General features: G+C 42.0%; 1 protein-coding gene across 1 annotated transcript in view; it reads right to left on the reverse strand.

The window, feature by feature from the left end:
* Positions 1-512: 512 nt before the first annotated feature.
* CA11 (carbonic anhydrase 11 (inactive)) overlaps positions 513-24,282 on the reverse strand; it is a 929,313-nt gene continuing 905,543 nt past the window's right edge. The window contains exons 6-9 of the mRNA XM_085616527.1: positions 20,509-20,581; positions 13,363-13,517; positions 7,265-7,430; positions 513-1,898 (exon numbers count right to left, since the gene is read on the reverse strand). Of these exons, the coding sequence (XP_085472653.1) occupies positions 1,864-1,898; positions 7,265-7,430; positions 13,363-13,517; positions 20,509-20,581 (429 nt within the window). The 3' untranslated portion in view covers positions 513-1,863. The remainder of the gene's footprint in view (positions 1,899-7,264; positions 7,431-13,362; positions 13,518-20,508; positions 20,582-24,282) is intronic.

Below are 24,282 nucleotides of genomic sequence, written 5' to 3' on the forward strand. Positions count from 1 at the left end.
GCAAGAATTGAAGCAGCTGCACTGAGTTCTCTCTTCTTCCTTCATTTCTTCCTCTTTACCTATAATTACCTACTCTGTCTACTCAGCCCACCCTCCCTGCAATTTCTTCTGCTTCCCTCCCACTTTTTTCTCCGCTGCTTCTACTGCCTTCCATTGCTCCTTACTTCGTTCCTACCATGCTTTATTTGTTCTGTCTTTCTTTCTTTCCTTTTTCCACCTTGCTTTTTACACATTTCCCTTTCTTGTTTTGGATTCAATTAGTGTTTCAATTTTACTCTTGGTTTTATTTTTCTTTACTCCATTTATTTTTTTCTTTCTGTCTTCTTTTTTCCTCCTTACTCCTTACATTTGCCCTCTCATTTAACTTTATGGTTGTTTTATTTCTGCCCGCCTTCCCTACTCTTTCATGTTCACTTATAGCCTTTTTAATTTTTTGGTTCCACATTTACTCCAAACTACCTCCTACTGCAAACGCTCCTCCTTTTGAAGACTCCAGGTTAAAAACAACTGAGTGTATCAGAAAAGAAAACTTCAACAATGGTATATTGCCAGTCGTGCATCATTTTGCAAAAACAATGAGAACTTTAACATCAGTCAGTAAAAGACAATTATCTTTCATTTCTTGAGATTGATACAAATTTTAAACATGCTTTTCAAAAAAAATATTTTTCTTCTGTCTTTGTTAATAGTTTTAGTATAGGGTTCCTGTCGAGGTTAAGGAGTTGTATGAGTATAGAATGATGCTACTGGGCTGAAGATGTGTGCTTTCGTGCAGTAGCTGATGACGGTGCGAACGATTTGGATGATCCACCACTCTGATCCTTAACCACGAGTTGAATTCCTTGGGATGGAAGAGAAGACTTCTTGAGATGGAAGAAAAGACTTCTTGTTCCTTCTATATGGCTGTGAATTTAAAAAGTCTATATAAAAATAGCCCTGTAATACTTGCATTCTTCATAAGCTGGTTAAGCTGGAGATAACCACACACAAGAAGCCACAATCATAAGGCCAAAAGTTACACTGGAATGACGGTGAAGGAAGAGGAGGTTTGGTTCTCCATGATGGGCTACCGGTTGAGTTTTTATCTTGATTGAGTAGTCTAACTACTATAGGACCTCACAGTCTATGCCATGCAGGCATCATTGAGCTTTTGAAAACAACATCATTGGTGTAGTATTCACGCCCAATAAACCATTCCATGATTATCATCTTGAATGCATCTCAAGGTCTTGGTTCCTTGGATTACATAAGTAAAAAAAAGTCTTAAAGGAACTTATCCAAGTGTATGGAGATTTTCAGCAGATATATTGCTGATAGAAGGACATTCCATCTGATATTTATATTTTATGTTTCTTCTAGGGGAATATTTGAGCAGAAGGAAGTTTGGGTGAAGTTTGTGACAAAGAATTGAGTACTGGAGACATTCCAATGACAGAACCGCACCCTTGTTTCTTGGACAGAGCCATGCTCTGTAGGTCAGTGCTATATAATTCTCCATCACAAACCTTATCTGTAAAAAGGGATCGTGTTCTGAGAGATTTCCATCGAAGATTTTTCAATTTCATCGCTACGGCCTGGGAATGATTGATAAAGGCAGAGAACTTTTTTAAAGAATACAAAGCCTTCCTCCCACACCAGTGCACTCCACGTAAGCAAAGGTCATTTTCCTTATGCAAGGAATGGCCTACTCCTTGGAATCAGATGCCTGTTTGACGTACCCCATACTGGAAAGTATGGATTTTAACAAAATTAATTGATGAGGAAACAATCTGATCTCTTCTTAAAGACAAACTGATGTCAGGCTTTGGTACGAAGGACAGATGATAACTGTGGGGTACGAATGCCAAGAAACACCTCGTTTCCTTAGGTGGTCGTCTTCGAAGGTATCTGAATGTCAACTGTAAACACAAAAAATATGGTTACACATTGTTCTGTCAAATTCTACTGTTTAGTCTAATGAAACAAATCCCCCATCTACCCCATTCTCCCCTCATCCTCCATCCACTAGAAATATTCGTTTCTAACAGCATCCCCAAAGGCTAATGCATGTTTTGCAGAAAACTATTAACAGCCTGCAGGTCACAACATCCCAGCATGTCAGGGCCAATTTAGCCTTTTAGATTCTGAGATCCATAAAACAAGACTCTTCGATTGGGTAACAGTAACACTAGTCATTTATGGAGGAAAATTAACCAGAGAATATGTTAGATGGTAGTATTTCCACCTTCTGATGTGGGGACTGGAAGAATAGCCCACGAGCTGGGCTACTTGCAAGTGGCTACATAAGTAGTCTCAGTAACAAGCTCAAGTGGTGCCAGCGCATTTGTGATAATATACCCTTTTGTGGAGGTCTATCACCCTGTGATGTATTTCTGAGAGCTAGCTTCCAAACATGGAGGGGTGGAGGTGGGGGACGAGAATTTGCTGCTAATGGGACATTTGCCTAATGCAAATTTGGGCAGATACATAAACAATACTTGGGAATGGAGTGAATTACACCTGTGTGTGCCTGCATGCAAACATAGCCGTATAATTGGAAGCTTTTTTACATCCAAACAGGCAAGTTCATCAATCTCTTCAGATCCAGCTTTTCACAGGAAAAATGTATTTTCTCTAGACGGCCAACTGGATATTGACTACGACTTTGTTGTTTGTTAATATCTAGTTATAAATGGCTTCTGTTGTCTGATGGATCTCATGTTATCAACACCAACATTATCCATTGTTTCATGTGGCAGTCCTCTTAAAGAAAGTTCACTGCTTCAAGAAAGTTTGATTTGCATTTTAGGACTGGTTAAAGGAGTATTTCAGGGAAAGCAACCTAAACAACACAATCTGAACAACGCGTGGCTTAACAACGTGGGTGTAATCACAGACGTCTAAACCATGCATATGCCTTTACCATGCACATGTGTGATTTAGACGTCCGTGGTAGTTCGCGTTCTAGACTCGGGCAGAGGAGGACTGGGAGGAGGGTCAGAGGTGACTTCCTGCCTGGGCTAAGAACTTGGTGAGTACGATTTTTTTTATTACTTTTTTTTGGTGGGGAGGCTGGTTTTAGGGCTCAGGCTGGGTAGTTGGGACGGGGGATAGGGTACAATCTATAGCTGTGGAGCGGTTTCAGTGCTTAAGGTGGGGGGATAGGTAGTTAGGATAGGGGATAATATACTTTTTACAGCTGGGGCAGTTTTAGGGCTTAGGGCGTGGGGCTTGGGTGTTTTTTAGTTATGGGGGAAGGTTTTAGGGCTCAGGGAAGGAGGGTCAGGGTCGAGTTCTGGGGTGAAGGATTTAGGGCTTAGGGGTGGGCTCGAATTCAAATGTGGGAGCTGGGTTTTACAGCTCGAGGTGCAGATGTGTTGGGGGGTTTTAAGGGCTGGGGACATACGTCAGGACAGGTGGATGGGTTTTAGGACATAGAGAAGGGGCTAGAGCAGAACCTTGGCCACACATATGCCTTTACCAAATATGTCATTCCAACTAAATTCATTGTACAGGCGTGGTAAAGGCATGCGTGGTTAAGATGCGGTTGTATTTTTCAGCTACACGTGGTTGGGGATTGCGTGGTTGGAACATACAACCCAGTGAAAAAGAATGGCCGCAAGAGCGTCATGATCCAAAAGTGCATCTGTGAGGTGACGCATGTGCGGATACATGTCATCATGCTGAGGCTGCCATTTAGTCATGAATCATATATGTTCATGCGAGATGATGCATGCACAGGTTTAAATCATTGCTGTTTCATTCTATGTTATTTTACAGTGGGAACAACCTTTTTTACTTTTAATGATTTTGAATATATTTCTAAAAGTAATAATCACATCTCCATTCATATGAGCTGGATGCATTGACCAAATTAAGTTAATAGTAAGTTCAAAATGGTGCATTGGAGAAAGACCACTGAAGAGACTTTGTGAGAGTGTTGTTGTGAGGTTGGGAGATCTGAATCTTGAATAGGACCTTTGTAGATGGGGGTCTGATCTGGGAGCTGTGGATAGGTAAGGGGCCCCACATTCATCACATCTTTGTCCAAGCGATGTTTTCCGTAGAAGATAAGGTACCTGACTTTCAAAATGGAGGCTTTGCCTATGCCCCTGACCTTTGCTTATATTTTCTGAAGCTTAAAGTTCCAAGGCAAATTATTAAAGAGAAAACCTCTTACTGAAAGTTATGAGACAGTGGGTATGTCTTCAAGAGACTTCAATGTGTGATGACAAGTTAAAGAACACAGATTTGCTGAAACACACGTCCCCCAAATAACTTAACAATAGGGAATTCCCAAAGTCGATCCTTAGCTTGAGTATGAGAGTTAGCTACTAAGGGTGAACATCACGGTATTAAACAAAGTGATCTAAATGGATGAATATTCAAGGTTTTATTATTTAGCTTTGCTTTATGATTACCGGCATTAGGAAACAGCATATCATGCCAGCATCATAGCTGCCAAGGTTTCGGATTGCTTCTGTGTGACATTTTCATAATTTCAGCGTAATTATGAGTGACATTCAATGACTATGAGTGACACTTTCTCGAGAGCAAAATCTAGTAATGAAGACTAGAGAAACATATATAAATATCAGAGATTACACCCATTTGAGCAGCAAGAAACTCTAAGATGATCTTAAAACTGCTGCAAATCACAAGAAATAGAAAATCTTGACAACAAGGCTTTAAGTGGGATGAAAAAAGTGGGGTCTCTAAAAGGGGCATGCGTGGCATATGTAATTAAGCATATAGCTTAAACATATAAACTAAATTTCTGTGTGCCATCTGACAGTATTTTGGTAAATCATCTGAGTCTCAGTCCATATGCAGCGAAAGCCTGTTAATGTGAGCCTTGCTTGTAAATCTTTTGGCTTACCAGCCTGCAGGAGGAGGGGCTCCTATCAGTGTTGGTAAGAGCGAGGTGCTCAAATGTACTCAAGTACAGTGCCATATATATATAATACAATTGACTTGAAATGGTTTCTGGCAGGGAGAGGGATTTAACATAGTACTCTCAAGTAAGAAAAGATGTGCATGAACACTCTTGGTGGTTAGTCGAGCTGGCGGTTGAGGAATGCTTCAGGTGGGGTTAATGAGGATTCTGGGAATCCAGAGTGGAACCATGTTGTTGGTTTTTTTCCTTCTTAATCAGGTCCTTATAGGACTGAGGGTTTGTCACGTGCTGTGTTCTGCAGTCCTGTACTCTATCCTGTTGTCTTGTTGTGAAGGTTCTTTAGAGGGTGTGATGTAAATTGGATTGTGGGAATGGACATATCAACTGAAACTTCTTTAACCCACAGTTCTTATCTTATGGTGTGTAGTCGTAGATGTTGTTCTAGTAGGTGTAATGTATTTGTCTCCTATTGTTTTATTGTGTGAGTCTGTAAATCTCAGACATCTATCATGTTTAGGCAGATAATCCATTCCTTCCTTCCTTTGAATCAGGCCATGAGTGACTTCCCAGCTTAGAGACTTACCTGTACATTATTTGCATCTTGCGGTGGAGAAAGCTAAAGGAGTCATGACTAACAGCAAAGGCTGCTTTTGAAGGTTCAAAGCAGCAACAATACAGCCCAAGAGGCGAGGAACTTCACATTCCAGTTGTTGGGGCGGAGAGTGAAAGTGTAGTAGATTGACTTCCTAGGTCCTGTTGGACTGGAATGGCATGATCCATGAGAGTGCCCAGTTCTGCACTAATGTGTTCAAGTTGATTAAAGAGGATAGCCTGAGCAATGATTTCATAGGCAATGTATTGGTCTAATAATGCAAATGCATCTCCTTGCATTGGTAGACCATCAATAATAGAAATGAGAATGGCTTAAGTTGCTTGATGCCCTGCCTTGCAGCAGCCCAGACTCAGCTGGGTGCAGTATATTGTTCTCTTCTGGAAATACCCAGCCGACTTTAACCTACACTGTAACCAGCCAGGTCAGGGCAGAGCTCTTGGTGGCGTGCAGAGACAGGTGCCCCCTCCCACATCTATGAAGTGCGGCTAACGGTTTAGGGAGGTGCATGGTGGACAGATATCCCCCCAATCCCAGTGTCACATATCAATGAGTTTCTGGAAGGCTCCACCCTACCCCACTGCCGCACGGTGAGGGTGGCTGGGCTGTTATATTGGTCATGCAATGATTAAGGCACTTCAGTGATGTCACTTATCGTGATGTCATGAGGATTAAGGTCATCTGGCCATTTCCTGGAAAGATTCAGAGTCAACGGTCATTTAATGTCACATCCTGTGATGTCATTGTGGTCAAATCATGTGTAATGTCAATTCCTTGGTATTTTGGTTAATTGACTTTCATGACACAAATGTGCATAGGCTTCCACCTTTTACCGTCCGAGCAATCAATGGTAAGAGGGCAGGGCTGCTGCAGGCTACACTCGCCTGTGGGAGGTTCTCACAAAGACAGCAGACCCCTACTAAACAGTCTGACTGCTGCTTTAACTACTAAGCATCCCTTGAACCAATGCTCAGAGTGTCTGCATGGGGCTTTACAGGAGGCTGCTGGATATTTCCCTAAAAATCTGGTCTCGGGGACACAAACACATCGAAATAAACCATGTTACATTTTGAGACTCTCCTCCCATATTTTCCTGTGGGATGGCTAGGACAGGCACCATAAAGGACATGAATGAATGCTGTGAATGATATCTCTTTAATGTTATTTAAATTATGTGCAACAGAAAAAGTGAATTTAGTCTTAACCACATAAGCAGTGAAGATATTATATTGGTTACGTTTTTTCTACAGATATCATCTTATTTTGATTTCTTTCAGCTTATTTAGTCATCTTGCCCTTGAAAATTAATATTGGTTGTTGAGGGAGCCTGTCCTCAGCCCTGCTTCTTCACAATGAGCAGTACACGAATGAATGTGGCTACATTAATGCACATGTAGCTATGAGTCAGTGTTGATAATTCCAGGTGTGAACACAAGCTAGACTGAAGGTGAAACGCCCCCTATAGGAACCCAAACTAGAAAGAAAAGCCAAATCCGTCACTAGAGCCAATGGTGGCATGAGGCTCTTAAATTAAATACATATTATTAGTGTTTAATACAATAAAAACCCACTTGCGACAAATGATTAAGTTCTGTAGAACGACATAACAGCCCTAGATAAATATAAAATAAAGCTCCACGAAAATATACACTTTGAACATTTATGCTGTGTTGCGTGGTCCTCCCCGGGCAGTAGAAGCAATGCCTCTTTTTTGTACTAAAAGCCCAAACAGCTGACCCATCACATAAGGTGATTGTAATACTTGACGTGAGACATACCATGAAGTTTGAAGTTGGCTCCTTTACATTTCCTCCCTGCTTTGCGGAAGTCAATATTCCCACGCAGCCCTCGGTGAAAAAGAGGCTGAATGGGCCGGAAGTTGTCGCTCATACTATGGAAGATCTCCGAGGGCTGGCTTTGGCTCAGAAGGCGGAGGGAGTGCACCTATAGGAAAACAAACACAGTCAGAGAGCAGGAAGGCACGGGCGTGAGGCTGAACCGGAGGGCAGTGGGATGTCATGCCTCAGCCTGTGCTCCACGTGTGGTCAGGCTAACAGCTGGAGTCCTAGTTTTAAGAATATTGTCCGAGTATATAGGACTTCCGGTCTACACTACGATTAAGTTGCATAGAATATTAATCTTGGGATAGAAAGTTAGAGACTGATTTATTAATATTCTGCGTCGTGGTTGCACCTCTTTTTCGGCACAGCCATGCCACAAAATGTTAGAAATGGGAAAACTACCCATTACTGAACCCTAAAAATTCAATATCACCCCTAAAAACTACCATCTTTGAACCCTAAAAATGTCCTACCACTCCTGAAAACTACATATAAATATATGTACACTTCACATTTAATTATAATACATTTTAATTCAACCTTCATCAATTGTCACAAACTGTCATTTCTTTTTTTTAAATTACACTTTATTGAATTTTTATAAATGTACTAAACCTTATTTAGCGCACCATAACTAAATACATGTACAAAACTTCAACAATATATATGCATATATGTGTGTGTGTGTGTGTGTGTGTGTGTATATGAATATCAGTATATATGCACATATGCATATAGTATATCTGCAGATGCACAGAGTGTAATATGCCTTTTATTACCCCTGTAATGTGTAGGGAGTGGCCATGAGTCACGAGAGACAAAGCCTTAATTGGGTGATGATGCACTCCCCTCCTCAACAATGCGAATAAATAACATAATATTGTACTCTGCACATTGATGCTATTTTTCATGTATATTTGTTTTAACAAAACAAGGATTCAAGCGGTAAAATGTGCACAGTAATCTGAAATCAAACTGAAGAGGCCTTGTGACTACTGGGAGGGTTATTTCCCCGTGTGTAATGGTTACATGCAATATGCGTAAACATTGGTTCTGTAATGTCAAATCTGAGTAATGTGGTTATAAACTTGAATTGGAACTTAGCACTGTATTAATAAAGGTGTAAATAATTCTGCACTTAATAGCACAGTTGCTCTAAATAATGTGCTATTGGGCTCCATTTATTTTTCACTGTCATGTCATAATAGTATATATGCTGATGTCATATGCTATGTATTACCTTTGTGGTGAGAGTTCTTGACTCACGAGAGGTGAAGCCTCTAGTGGGTCATGATGCCACCTAACAATGGTAATTCATGGAATCTGCACATACAGTTCAGTCTATGGTATTTTATTAATCTATACTTTTTTTAACTGTACGCATTTAAACTAAACCAGGATGGAAGGGGTTAAATGTGTACTGTATAGTAAAATCACATTGAAGAGACCTTGTGACTATTAAGAGTTTTTTTTCATGTTTAAATAAATTATTACATGCAGTCTTTGAGGCAAAAAACGTATTTTCTCATGTGAAGTTTACAGGACTATGGTTATAAACTTGAAGTTGATCTTTTCACTGCAGTAATGAATGTGCTTTTATTAGTACTTTTCCTAATGTCTTCACCTTCAGCCTTTATTGGAGGCACTCTATCAGAGAAGTAGCACTTTAGACAATTCCTTCTTTTGTAAAATTTTGCAATGAATGGCAAATTGGACATAGGTCTGTCATGAGTGAACTCTTGTGATCTGCAGTAAGTTTTATGTTAAATAGGATTTATCTGGTTTTATGAGGGGCTTGCACATCCTAGGCATGTATTGAGAATCTTGGTGAGATAAGAGGTTTAGTGATTAAGAGTTCTTTAATGCAGGATGCTAGGAAAACTGACAACTGGCAAATTAATTGCTTTAATATGACTGGTCTGTTTATACTAAGACCTTCATTATGAGCAGGGCCACTGGATTTATGTGGCAGATGAGGGTCACATCATGTGGCAGACTTTAATACATTATGTGGGAAGAAAAGGCAAATATGCGGCGTGATGAGGCACATTTTATAATAGTATTACTTCATTATTTTCTCATTTTTACACTGTCTGCGGATTGGTTGCACCTTAATAGTACCAGTTTAACGCTCATATATATAAATAAGCAACAGAAAAGTGACCAGTCAAGCTTTGTAAAGAGTCTTCCACTGCGCTGCAACATGTGTTGCTGCATTTTAATAACCCTTGAACCGTTTGAGCTAGAAACAAACATTTTCTTTTTGCTAAAATCTGCAGATTATGCAGCAGATGATGTATTTTGCGGTAAAATAACGCAAATCTATAATTTTGTGAAAAAACACCACAGTGGCTCAATCGCATAATTCCAGTGGGCCTGATTATGAGTGGGCTCCTAATTCTGTTGGGAAACTAAGGACCTAATTATGAAGTCAGCAAATCAAATCAAAAATACTTTATTTAGACAATCAAGTCTATTAAAGTGCAAAAGTGCCAAGTAGAGTTAATAGAAAGATTGATACCTCGTTTTTTACAGTATTATGTAGATGATTAGTCAAAAAAATCAAATTGTCAATCATTCAGGTTCAATGCACGTAATGTGGATATTTTGAAATACATTTCGATAAACAGCTTATGACAGCAATGTGGACATTGCATAATTTTATTACGCTCAGATTACGGCCATTTGGTTTCAGATAAAAATAATAAAATCTTCGAAATTAGACCATGCAAAAGCTAGTTATTCATGTTCATGCTGCATTAATAATGATCTGTGATTTGAGTAAAATAAGCTGTGCAGCACATATTGCATAGCTATGTGAAATTTATCTTTGGCTCTAAAGAAGTTTGCATCTAGGCCGCTGCTTCTTTTAATGTTCTGGATTTTTTCTTATTAGTTTATCTGTAATGTTCAGAAATTTTATAAGTTTGGAGATCGCTTGTGGCTGCACATTATTCAATAAGCGGCTGACGGCAAATGATAATGTCCAAATCTTCTGCAATCCTCATAGAGAGTGGGGCATATGCAGAGCAGGTGTGTTATTGAATCATGAAATAGACCACAGAGTCGACATATTTTAGTCTCAGTTTTAGTTATCCATGGAGGTAGGAAAGCTAGTGATGAAAAGCAGCCCATCCGGAAATGCAGACATTTTTTTTGTAATATAGTGAGAATGGTTCCATGATATATTTTTGGGGACCTTTTCTATCATAACTGATGAGGACCAGGGTGGCGTGTTCTCGTTTAGCAAATACCCTGTGATCATATTCAAAGGATTCGATTTTTACTTTTCTGGTCATAGCTGTTTCAAACTGTTAATGCGGTAGTTTTAAGTTCTACAGCTGCGCCGAGCCTGTTAGCGCCAGTGCTCCAGAGAGGGCATGTGCCCAAACGTTTGGATGGTGTGAGCTGTTGGCGCATGATACTTCAAGCCAAATGACATTTTTCAGAGATCCTTGCTCTGCTGCATGTGCGGAGTGCCACTTCTTTATAAAACAGTCATTCTGCGTGATCAGTTGGTCTTTTAGTGTAAATCAGCCGCGGTCAGCAGTAGGAGTAGCTGCAGGGCGGTGACGTGGGGAGGGGGAGGTGCAGGGTAGTGGGTAGTAAACTATGGATTACGGAGGTTTACAGGTAAGTTAACATATAAATTAATAAAACGAATTTCGTTGCGTGCACTGCATCGCATTTGGGGATGCAGTGCACTACCGACCGTGGCTTGTGCAAATTTCATCCTATTCTGGGCTGGCAAGAGGCAATGCGGTAATTTAAATAGAGTTCCGAAGATTGCGCTCTGTGAGTTGTCCAAGAAGGCCCCAGAAAGGCTTTGAACAGCATGCCAATGTTGGTAATAGTTTGACAGAAACTATTTTCAGCAATGATTCCATGGAGAATTTTTTAGTGCTCTTAAAAAATTGTTCGGCAGGAGAATTGCAACAAAGCTAATCTTGGTTTTAATGAGTTTAAATGTAATAGGTGACCTCCTTTGTCGTCTAGCCAACATCTCAAGTATTTATATTTGTTTGCAATGGTCAGACGGTGGTTGTTAAGATGCCAATAATGTTGTTTTTTGTTGCATGTGTAAAACATCTAGGAGTCTTTGGAACCCTATTGGTGTTTAGCTTAACAGGACAACATTGTCCGCATTTAGAAGCGAAGTGATGAGTTGCTTTGCTGATTTCAGGGCATGGCTGATTACTCGATTTAATGCGGGAGATAGGTCACTCATGTACAGAATAATAAGAATTGGTGCTAGTATGCACCCCTGCTAGACTCCTCATTCAATGCTTATATTTTCGAAAACGGTAGTGTGTGATCCTAATCTTGCTCTAGCCCACGTATTAGAGTAGAAAAGCAGAATACCTTGTAATAATGGTTCTGGGATTTTCCAAGCTGTAACTTTGGACCACAGTAGCTGCCGATTAACTTGATCAAAAGGTTAACCATAGTCTATGAAACTGCAGCACAGCAGTTCCTTCTTCTGTATTTGTTTTGCTAGAAGCATCCTTATGACTATAAGGTTGTCAATAGTGCCAGACCGTGTTCTGAAGTGTTTGGTTGAATGAAAGCAGGTTGTGTGCCGTATCCCAATTGTGTAAGCCCTCCATCAGTAGCGATGCTAAATACTTTGCCTCGATATCCAACAATGCGATATGCCAATAGCTCTCTGGGAGAGGGATGGGGCCTTATTTGTAAATAGGATGTAGAATTGAGCCTTGCCAGGATGTGGGAATGATGTTACTTCTTATGCATCCCTTAAATAGGTTTTCCAGTACTCCCGACCTGTAATTCATGTCATATTTGTAGACTGACGCTGGGATGCTATTGGGACCTGGGGCACTGTCTAATCTACTTTTCCGGATTAATGTTGCTATTATGATAGCATTGAAAGTTGTTGCATATTGGTGAAGTTATGCATCAATTTGCACGAAGTTCAGCTCAGCTGAAATTTGTTTGCTGAAGACTGAGAGTTGATAGGGCATTTTGGATTTGCCTTTGTATAAAGAAGTGACATGCTTTGTCAAATTTTATGCGGTGACATTGTTTCCATTTGACATGGTTGGTTTAAAGCCACAATTCAGCCTGTTTATGATGGGGAACAACCTTTACAACGCAACTTTTACAACGCACTACCATTACAACGAAACTGTTACAACGCTAGTGCATTGACAACGCAGGACATTACAACGCAAGTCTTTACATCGACTTGCACTAGATGGCGTGCTAACATTAAAAATAGTGTAGTTTACTATCCCAACACCTTCCCTACTGTTACGCGGACTGGAGTTGGAATAGTAAATTACACTTTTTTAATGTTAGCATGCCATCTAGTGCAAGTCGATGTAAAGACTTGCGTTGTAATGTCCTGCGTTGTCAATGCACTCGCGTTGTAAAACTTTCGTTGTAACAGCATGCGTTGTAACAGCATGCGTTGTAACGTCATACATCCGTTTATGATTAACCAGAAACGTCTTGCGTTTTTGTACCGACATGCCATTAACAATTGGGTCTGGAGTGATTCCTTATATTTTTCTTTCGCTTGCTGGGAGGGATTCCTTATATTCTTGTTTAGCTTGCCAAATTAGTTTTTTGTGGTATTTGCTCAGAGCTCTGACCCCGGATTGTAAGGTGGGGTTTGATTGTATGAGATCAGCAGGAAAACCATGGATCTTTTTGCATTAACAGAGAGATAGCTGCTGAAAACAGCTGAAATCTCCATGTCAAAGTACACATGAAAAACAGAAATTACCGGGGGAATCAGACCTGGATTTATAGATTACATGAGTAATTCATCATTTCTTGTGGACACTCAGAGACCAACTTGTTATGTGCCAGATTATCCTTAACCCTGGCGTTACCAGTACTCCTGGTATTAGTAACTGTGGGAGTTGGGAAATCTGGTCATATTACCGAGACATTCAAAATAAGGGCCGCAGTAGAATATGGGTTGTTGCTGAGTGAGCTAGAGTAGAATTTGGGACCAAGGTTTCTAGTGATGGTTTAAGTGATGCTCCCTGTTTTCAGAGTACACTTACCTGCATGGATGTGATATTCAGCGGTCTATCTATGATAATCCAGGTGACTGTTTCATAGCATGGAGGCACTGTCATGGAACCTTGGTAAGTCAGGAACCCAAAGTTTTCTGGGTACAGCTCTTCAATGCTCAAGTCGTGCAGGATATTGGCCTCATCTGCGAGAAAAGGATAAACATTAGTAATGCAGTAATTAAAATATATCTACCATAATCTATTACTCGTTTGTGGATGGCTAGATGGATGTAGTCCAATTTACATGAGACTGCAAAACATACATCTTGTTCCTTTGTAAGTGTTGAGGGAGCAGACTTATTTTAGGAACACACAGACTTTCATGCCTGGTTATGAAGCATTTTGAAAAAAGAAAATGTCTAAATTTTGTCAGTAATTTCTAAGGTAACAGATACTTATTTTACATTCTAAACAATTTTAGAATGAATATCTGAGTATGTGTTTAGGTTAGAACTGAAGACTATTCTTATATGAAAATTCTGGGTTTTGTTATCTTTCAGCTGTTTTAACATGAATGTGCTCCTAGAGGTGGGAGCAGAGATGAGCATGCCTGGAATCAGAAGAAGCAGCTAAACTGTGTTGATGTGACATATATGCGAAATTGAAAAGTAATTTCTCAGGATTTGAGACTTCAGCCGTCACAGTAGGGAAGGGCATCACATTTGCTATTTTTTTTGGTCTACACTCTGGCTAATATTAGAGTCTCAACTGGCATTTACAGCCCAACAGGGGTATTACTGCTTCTTGGGAAGATGTCCATCTAGTGCATATTTGTAGAACAGCTCTTAATCAGCTTCTCACACAGTTGTACCACAGTACAAGTAAATGGTAAAATGTGCCAGTTCTTTCAAGTTTAAGTTGGAGCCTCTCTGCACAGAGTCACAGCAGTATATGTGGGAACCAGTTATTGGCAAAAGCCACGGGTGTCAGCAGCAGCTGCTTTCTTATTGCTGTTATTATCGCACATGAAAGAAGTCAACCACTCTAAGAACGATGAAGATCCAACTGGGCTTATTTCAAGGTAAGATAGTGGATATGCAACAGGAGCGTCCTTCCTACAGAGTGGATCAGATCCTCTTCCTTAACTAACCATTTCCCAAAGCATACAACAATTAAATGCTTTCCTTTTAGAAAGAGGAACCGGCTTGCCGCCACCTCAAAATCAAGTTGGATACTGAAGCCAAAGGGATGGCAGAGAAAGCATAAGGGATATCAGAGTGACAAGGTGGAATCGAGGAGGGGGGAGCACTTCTCCATGATACCCACATTTATTTTCCTTCCTTTTTTTCTTCCTTTTCCGTTCCTTCCTATATTAAGACTTTTTGGGATTTTTTTTATTTTATTTTTCCTTCTCCTTCCCCCCTCCCCATTTCCTGACTTTTTTTTTCCCTTCTCCCCTTTCTTCCTCTTTCTTCCTCTCCTTTCCTTTCCATATAGACCTTTCCCCCCCGTTATCTCCCCTCTCTCCTATTTTGCGTTGTTTTCTCTTGTGACTTCTCCCTTTTCCCTTGGATATCTAGTTATTGCGACCCCCACATCATGACCTTCAGTTGACTTGGCGGCTTTATAAGACTGACCCTTTGAGATTTTTTTTTTTTCTTTTCCGTCAATCCTTGTTGTTTTTGTTTTAACCCGAGTTTTAACCCGAGTATTGAGCCTAAGACCCTAAGGCCCTAAGGGGGTGAAGAAAGAGGAAAGGAGAAGAAGAAAAGACCCCGATTCGGAAACCACTCAGTACCCTTCTCATGAGTGCTGACTAATGGAAGCTATTAGCTCGTCTGCCTTGTGAGGGGATCGGATATTATGCATTTTGTTGTTATACATCACCCTCAGGAAGGCAGGGAACCTCATCTGTACTGTTGCCCCTACTGCTCTAAACTTGTCCATTTTTTGACCTAGCTCCCACTGTCTATCTAACGTGGTTTTTGAAAGATCTGACCGGATTTCAAAAGAAAAGTCTGTAGCTTTTACCGATTTCTCTTTTAATGCTAGGTTAAGAATTTTTTCCTTGAGGGAATAAGTGAGAAAATTCACCAGGATCTTTCTTGGTTTCACTCTCCCGGGGTTGAGGCGGAAAGGATCTCTATGTATCCTCTGTATGTCCCTCTCGAGAAATTCTGTCGTTTCATCAAGGTTGAATGAGTCTTTTATTAGGGCCACCACAAATGCCTTGATGTCGCTGCCCTCCTTCCCCTCTAGTATTTTCAGAAGACAGAGATTGTTTCTTCTAGAGTAGTTTTCCAAGGACTCAACTCTCTCCTTCATAACATCGCCTTCCCTTAGCAGGGATTGGATCTTATTCTCCGCCGACTCCAGACTAGATTCTAGTCGCCCTACGGAGTTTTCCAGATGCTCTGTTCTTTCAGAGAGACCATCAAAAGGCAATGTGGGGGTTCAGGGGATGGTTCATTTCTGATGCAAACTGGCGATACATCTGGCCAGTATTAGTAAGGGAGGGTTTTCCAGGGGGGGAGGGAGTGGGGGGGGGGGGGAAAGAGTTAAAAGGTCCTCATAAGTATGTCCTAGTTTTCCCTACATCTTGTAAAAAAGTTGTTGAATATGTTCAAGTTAAGAGATATCGTTTGGTTCACGTTAGAGAGACTGGTTCCGTAGGCGGAAGGACAATGTCAATGGCCTGCGTGTGAGGGCCAGGAGATATAGAATTCTACAATACTTGAAAGACTCCCCCGCGCAGGTCATTGTCATCCAGGAGACACATTTACTCAAGCTTGAGGTGAGGGATATGCTTAAGAATCTGAAGTGGGTGGACAAATGTATTTGTACGGACCACAATGCCAACATATGTGGGATCCTCATAATATTTAAAAGGCAGATCAAATCCCAGAATCTGGAACAGAAGGAAGATTTTAGCGGAAGATGGCTACTTGCGAAAGTACAGTTAGAAGGGCAAGTGTATACTCTAGTGGGTTACTATGGCCCGAATCAAGACGACCCGTCATTTTTAAATAAAATTCAGAACCATCTGATTTCATGTCAAGACCCCGTAGTGTGGGTGGGAGACTTTAACATAGTCTTAAACCCCAAGCTTGACAAATCGTGCAACTCAAGAGCATTGTCTTCTTCCAAATCCAGGCAAACACTCATAGCAATAATGTCGAATCTGGGGTTGGTATATGAATGGAGGCAGAGATCAGGTAATATACTAGGGGTTTCTTTTCACAACTCTAAGTATAAACATAAGTCAAGAATTGACTATGCTTTTTTTTAGTCATAAGCTGAAAGATGATCTGAAGGAGATAACATATATCCCCTCTCATCTGTCTGACCACTCGGCCATCTCTTTTACCCTATTATATAACCAGCAGACCAAGCATAACTCTTGGTCTTTTGACCGGACGATCCTGCTTGAGGAGGAAGAAACCTGCTTCCTCGTCTCTGAGGTAAGCTCATTTCTGAAAATTAATCTAAACTCGGCCTCGATAGCCATCGTATGGGAAGCACTAAAAGCCTTCCTAAGAGGCTGTATAACAAATAGAGCCTCATATAGATGCAAGGCTTACAGAACTGCAATTACCAACATAGAGCAGGAACTTATGCAGGCAGAGCAGAAATGTGGCTCAGTTTTGGTAGAGGATCAGGAGAAGCGGGCAGCGTTGAAGACAGAACTTGAAAGCTTACTTCAGGAAAGGGTGGCCAAGAGATGGGAGGCAAGTAAGTTGTCACATTTTGAATATGGAGAGGCGGCAGGTAAAAGTTTGGAAAATAAAAGCAGATCAGGCCAAAAAATACATTAAGGAAATAAAACTGGAAGGGGAAGCTAAGGCCAGATCCTCCACCTCAGAAATTGGGATCACCTTTCAGGAGTTCTTCCAAAACATCTATAAGGATGACATTGTGGACGATCCAATGGCTAGGGAGGCATGGCTAGATAAGGCTCATCTCCCCACCCTTTCGTCAGAACAGCGCAACCATTTGGAGACCAAAATATCAGAGGTTGAAGTTACTACCGCCATTAAACAACTGAAGCGAGGGAAGGCGGCAGGCCCGGATGGCCTACCAGGAGAGGTTTATGGTGCATTAGGTCCAGTTATAGTTCCATCTGACTGCCCTCTTTAATGCCATTTTTTTTTAAGGCATGGCCCCGCCATAATCGTGGAATGAGGCAACAATTGTGCTGATCCCCAAACCCGGTAAGGACCCAGCTGACTGCGGGTCCTACAGACCAATCTCACTCCTAAATAACGACTACAAAATCTTTGCGGCCATCCTTTCGGGAAGGTTGGGGAATGAGATTGGTTCGATAATCCACCAGGATCAGAAGGGTTTTATAAGGGGGCGACAGTTGGCAGATCTCACCAAGATCTGGTTGGAGCGATAGACATCGCTGCTACGTTCTCTCTTCCTCTGGCCATTTTTACCCTGGATGCTACCAAAGCATTCGATAGGGTTAATTGGCCCTATCTGGCCGCGGTATTGAAAAGGTTTAATTTAGGGGATAATTTCTGTCGAGCTATCTCGCTTCTTTATAAGGATCCAAGGGCTAGACTCCTCGTTAATGGGGCTCTTACTGAGCATTTTAAGATTACGAGGGGTACCAGGCAGGGCTGCCCGCTTTCTCCCCTCCTGTTCAATATGTATATTGAACCGTTTGCTCAAATCTTGAGAGAGGAGTACAACATCCCCTCTTTTGAGTTTGGAGGATGGGTCAAGCGGATAAGACTCTATGCGGATGATATTCTCATCTCTACAACTGACCCTGTGCAGGCCTTCCCCATCATCATCAAAATGGCTAAAAAATTCGGGCAGATTTCGGGGTATGAAATCAATGAAGGAAAGACAGAGGTAATGACTTGGAATATCCAAAACCCAAAGTTGGTAGTCACTCCATCTATGCGCTCCCTAGGAATCAGGATTACCCAGGAGATTGGTAACATAGCTCATATTAATTTGGACCAGGTCTTTCGAGAATGTCGGGCGCTATTAAAAGCTTGGGCCTCTCTCCCATTGACAATATTTGGGAAAGTTAGCTTAGTAAAAATGTCCATCCTCCCCAAGTATACATTTATTTTCAATACTATCCCTCTAGCTTTTGAGTCTAAGCAAATTCAAAAGTGTCAGCAAGATATAAATTCATTTGTGTGGAACTATAAATCAACCAGACTGGCCTGGAAAAAACTGAGAAGGAGGAGGGAGAAAGGGGGGCTCACATTTCCAGACTTACAATATTATGCCTGGGCGTGTCAGCTGTCATACTCCAGGATGTTGCTGAAATCTCCATCAAGTGCATTAATCGGCTAAATGTTCAAGGCTATGTTGATTGGGGAGGTTCTGCCCCCTGATGACTTTCTATTTAAATTCGGGGACAGGAAGTTCTTCAAGAAGGTGAGGTTAAAGACCCTACAATCACTGGCAAAAGCTTGGAAGTTGATTAGAGAAAGAGTAGGGTTGAGTTTCGCTCCAATCTGGGACTCCCCGGGGCTCCCTCCCTGCTTGAGGGATAGTCTCGCAACTCCCATAAAGGAGGCAGGGATAGTAAGATGGGGACATCTGCTAGTGGGAGGGGCACTGGTAGGTTGGGAGGAGTTATATGACAAGGTTGGCCCAACACTATCGAGATTTAAATATATGCAGCTCGTTAGCTGGTCCCGGGAATTGTTGAGGAATAGGGTACATTTGGGGAGGAGTAGCATCCTGGAAGAACAGTTGGTATAGAGACAAGAGGGGGGGGGAAGAGGTAGCCTTTTGGTACTGGGCAATTCAGGAGGAGGTGGATGGGGACTTCACTCTACCCGATGAGCACTGGGGAGGGGTCATGGGTATGCAGTGTGAGGACCTATGGATAAGATCGTTCACTCTCCTGTATAAAGTGGTTAAGCCGGCTTGGCTGAGGCGGAATCACTTGTTTACTGTTCATCGAGCCTATCTATCCCCTCAAAGGCTATCTAAATTTCAGATTGGAAAATGCTGTAATTAGTGCAATCTCCCTGCAGCCTCCGATGTCCACATGTTTATGGATTGTCCACTTATTAACACCTTTTGGCAGGAAGTAAAGAACACTTTGGACTCTATTCTTAAGATATCCATATCTGTTACATTGCCGTTAATAATATTTGGGGTGGACGATAATATCACGGGGCAGGCAAAGTGTTTCTTGTTTTATGCAATTCTGCTGGCCAGACGGCAGATTTGCAAATTTTGGGTTGACCAGAAGGCACCATCACACACAGGCTGGCTAATGTCCCTATATGACACATCTAAGGTGGAATTGGCCAGATCATGTGGCCAACGTAACCTCACCTTTTGGAACTTGATGGTTAGTGGAGGTAGAAAGGCTCGGCAGACCATCCGGGTTTTTTTTTTTTCTTTTTTCCCGGGTCCGATGATTATGCCATCATACTCCAACGTTCCTTGATGGTTCCTACTGAAAGGCTTTTTAAGTCTAAATGGAGTAGTAAGGGGATTGGTGTGCCCTCTTATTTTTTCGCCTCCCCCTATAATATCCCGAAGAACGTCTTTCGCCGGTCTGTGTTTTACTGGTGTTCGGGTCTGGGAGATAATTATATCAAGTTCCAGACGACATCCAAGGTGATCGGCGTCTCTTTTTGGGATTGTGGAGAAGGCAAATGAGGACAAAAAAAAAAATATATGCTTTCCTCCCCACATTCCATAAACCATGTCAACACACATGCCAGAGGACCGGGTACCTAAGATGCCACATTTATGACCTGGTGGCAATGCTTGGATTCCTTACTGGCAAACTTTCCTGGTGGACTTTGTGTCTTTGAAGTTTAACTTGTTCATTTCCAAGAAGATTGTAGGATCCTTTGCATAATATTTCATGCATGGAAGGATGTTGGTGAGGTTAATGGTTTCTTCTTGGGAACTTTATAAGAGGAGTGTTCCAAACTTCTCACAACTAAAGAATTTGAAGAGGAAGAGGAAGAATAAGAGTAACGAAGGTTACAAGAAAATAATCCAAGCATGTTGTTATCTCTATTCTATGAAGGAGGACTTCTTTATAGGGAATATCATGTTTCTAAAGTCATAAAACTTCCCAGCAGACACATGGGCCAGAAAACCATAGTTACAGGTAAGGAACGTCTTCTAATTTTCAACTTTTTATCAATTAGGCGCAGCCATTCCAAAAGCAAACACTGAGTGCCTATGTCTTACGTTTGAAGGAGATTCTGGTGGTTGTCTCTCTGTTCAGCATCCTGTTGAGAAATGGATTGGAATTATTTGCGACCTGCAAGAGGGGGAGAGATTCAGACATTATATTCTCTGCATTGTCAAATGGCATCCAATTCATCCATTCAAACAATGCAATACCCTCCATGTTCAAAAATGCTGGTTAACATTATACCCAGAACCCATGCCTAGTGGGGACAAAACAGCTTTATTTACCATTCATGAATGAAATATTGAATTTCTCTTAATCGCAATTTTGTGAAATTAAATCCTGGAATATTGAGCAACCACCCAAAAAAGCTTAGTTCTAAACGTTATAAAATATTGTTGTTACCTTTGTTGGGTTAGTAGCCGCACAGATGTGTTTGCTTACCTAGCAGAGACTCTTAAAATGGAATCCCATGTTTACCTGGCCTGGTCTCTGACTGCAGTCCTTCCGAATCTGGCATCTTTGTTCCCACTTGGAATTGGCTCTGGGTACAGCCACTAAGAGGAGAAGAACATGAACTGCATGTATATACTTGCCTGGAATAGAGTCTCGTTGCAGAACTTGGAGAAGAGCCGTTAACAGTATGTACAAACCTGGAATGGACTTTGGGACATTCAGTCAAAGGCTCACATTTCTAGAATATGTCTGGGAGAATACTTTCTAATGTTTACAGGAATCAAACTACATTGATGCAGATATGTGTTCTTCCCTGAAAACCAGGAGTTTGTGGTATGAGCTCTGATTACAGAAGCAATCAACTTGAGGTCATGAAGAAGACTGTAACTGAAGGTCGAGATGTTCACCAAAGCTTTACCAACTTTGGTGGACCTTGGCCAACATTGATAAAAATTCGAAGCTAAACATGATTATGGAATTACTTTTTAGAATTTGAAACCTAATGTTAACTCTACTATTGCACCAGTGTATTATGCGTTATGGTTATGTTTCACTATCATAAAAATAGAACAGGTTGTCTTCAGTCTCTGACAATGTGGATGAACAAAGGCCAACAAATTTCGATTTACGTCTTGGAAATGACTTGTGCCTGTACATATGCAATTCGGCAAACATTGATCAAGCATTTCATGTTTTTTAACACATATCACTTTTCAGTGCAGTTTATGAGCACTTTTGATAGTGAATGCTTCATTAGTAAATAGCTCGAAATTGTTCATTTCAAATTTCACTATGTTTGTCAAGTACATAAAAGTTACCAGCCGCGGTCGGTAGTAGGAGTAACTGCAGGGCGGTGACGTGGGGAGGGGGAGGGACAGGGTGGGGGTTGTAAACTATGGATTACGGAGGTTTACCGGTAAGTTAACATATAAATTAATAAAACAAATTTTGTTGCGTGCACTGCATCCCCAAATGCGATGCAGTGCACGCAACGAAATTCGTTTTATTAATTTATGTTAACTTACCTGTAAACCTCCGTAATCCATAGTTTACTACCCCCCACCCTGCCCCTCCCCCTCCCCACGTCACCGCCCTGCAGTTACTCCTACTACCGACCGCGGCTGAAAGTTACTGGGACTATGGAAGGGCTGAAAAACGTTAAAAACTATCCTACCATGTCATTTTTACCTATTGTTTTTATTAAAATGTAAAATATTGAACAGAATTTAGCAGATGCTTCACTTCACTCATCCGTACTAAGAAATTGCACAGGAAGACAATTAAGCCGTCATTCATGACACTTTGAGAGTTAATTACTTTCACTTTGTGGAAGTAACATTTTAAGAAGGCCTGTATCTTTGTATTACAGATAGATATTCAGATATTATATTGATATAGTGGTGGGGCGCTGCTGACAGCGCTTGGGGCTGCCGTGAGGGGGCAGCTAACATTGCTCTGCCGTGAGGAAAACGGCCAACGTTGCCAGCACTTGTTTCTAGCTGCCGTGAGGGGAACGGCCATCACGAACTACATCCCCCCGCAACCCCCACTCTGACGCCTGCCGTGACGCCATGCATCGCGCCTGGAGGTGCAATAAAATCACTGCCAGCCTCCCGCAGAGCGGGACACTGCTGGCAGCGCCTGGTGCTGCCGTGAGGGGACAGCTAACATTGTTCTGCTGTGAGGGAAACGGCCAACGCTGCCAGCACTTGTTTCTAGCTGCCATGAGGGGAACAGCCATTACAAACTACACCCCCCCAGCAACCCCCGCTCTGACGCCTGCCGTGATACCGCGCACCGCACCTGGAGGCGCGATAAAATCACTGCCGGACTCACGCAGCGCGGGAAGTGCATGGGCGTGCCGGGCAAAGCCCGGGACAAGGATGGGCCCATCTGCACCCGTCAGAGACTGGAAGAGGCTGGGCAGGGCCACTCCCCTAAGAGGCTCCAACTTCTAAGCTGTGAGGTGAATGTAGAAACACCACGACATGTGGAAACGTACAATCATAACAAGCTCCTGCCCCTCTACCTCCAGAGACTGCATGCTAGAAAGAGCAGTTAATATTGTTGCAAATGAGATCGAGCTAACTGAGAGGCGATTGTCCTTGGGATTGGCGGCTCCATGGACCACCCCTCTGGCAGGGGAGGAAAAAGAGGATCGTATTGGCCCCCTATGATGCCAAATGCATCCAACAGTACCAGTAGGCATTCACCAAATTTAGGGGGCGACTGCAACATAGAACATAACCAGGGCAATCAGGACGATAAGGGCAATGGAGCCTTCGAGGATCACCCAGTAGTGGTCTGTAATAAGGACATTGTACCGGACATGCATGCCTCCCCGAACCTAGTAACCACAGGGGCAAAAAGAAAAAGAAAACTGGCTAAACTGACCAGCTCTAAGAGGAAACAACCCCCGATTTAAAACAACAACGTACAGCCCTGAGCTCATGGAGCCAAGGTACGGTGCCCCCTATCACTCAGACTGAGCCCAGATCTAGCGACATCTCAATCGTCATCATAGTGTAAACTGTATACGAGCGTATTAGAGACCTTGTGGACAAGAATTTCCTGCCCTTTGGAAACGTTTAGACGGTTTGGAGTCATCGACAAATAAATTAAATACATATACCAATACTTTTAAATCAACCACCAAACCAGGGGGTATCTCTAATGTATAATCCCCTAGTGCAGTGAAATCGAACCAACAACAGCAAAGTATGACACCTATGCCCCCCCTCCCTAACAGTGCCTGTGTTACGTGCAACAAAGCAAAGGAATGTCCGCTACCTAAACCCATCCCCGCTCAGAATAAAAAATTAACCACAGGCCGTACGAACAGCCCAAACACCCATATCCACCCAGCTAATTATGTTGCTACAGCAAATCCTATAAATAAAGTCACCTCAGGGTGTAGCACTCAAAGCGCAACCACCGTTATCGAAACCCATGATAGCGGAACGTCTGCTGAGGCCAGTAGAGAAGTTCTTAGCTTAACACCAGCAGCATGTCCCTATGTCCTAGTCTTAGCAGGCGTTCCCCCTCTAAGAAAAAACCAGACTGAAACATGGGATCAATTGCGAAACAAAAGCGCTGATTGGCTTGTCAAACACAAAGGGTTTAGGATGGCAAACATTAGCGATATCATAATGGTGCGCAGGATAGGGTGGGTTAGACCCTCATTAAAGAATATTGAGGGAGACTGCATTGTCGTTAACTTTCGATGACCGTCATTAGTACGATGAGGAATAACATCATTCCAACCCTCATTTGGGCACTGCCCAAGGTTTTTTCACTAAACCAACCCCAGAGCGAAATATCTTTGCCATCTCTCCGCATACAATGCATAACAGGTTTTCTGCCCTGTCTGGACT

Source organism: Triturus cristatus, chromosome 7 (genome assembly GCF_964204655.1).
Source record: "Triturus cristatus chromosome 7, aTriCri1.1, whole genome shotgun sequence".
Lineage (NCBI taxonomy): Eukaryota > Metazoa > Chordata > Amphibia > Caudata > Salamandridae > Triturus > Triturus cristatus.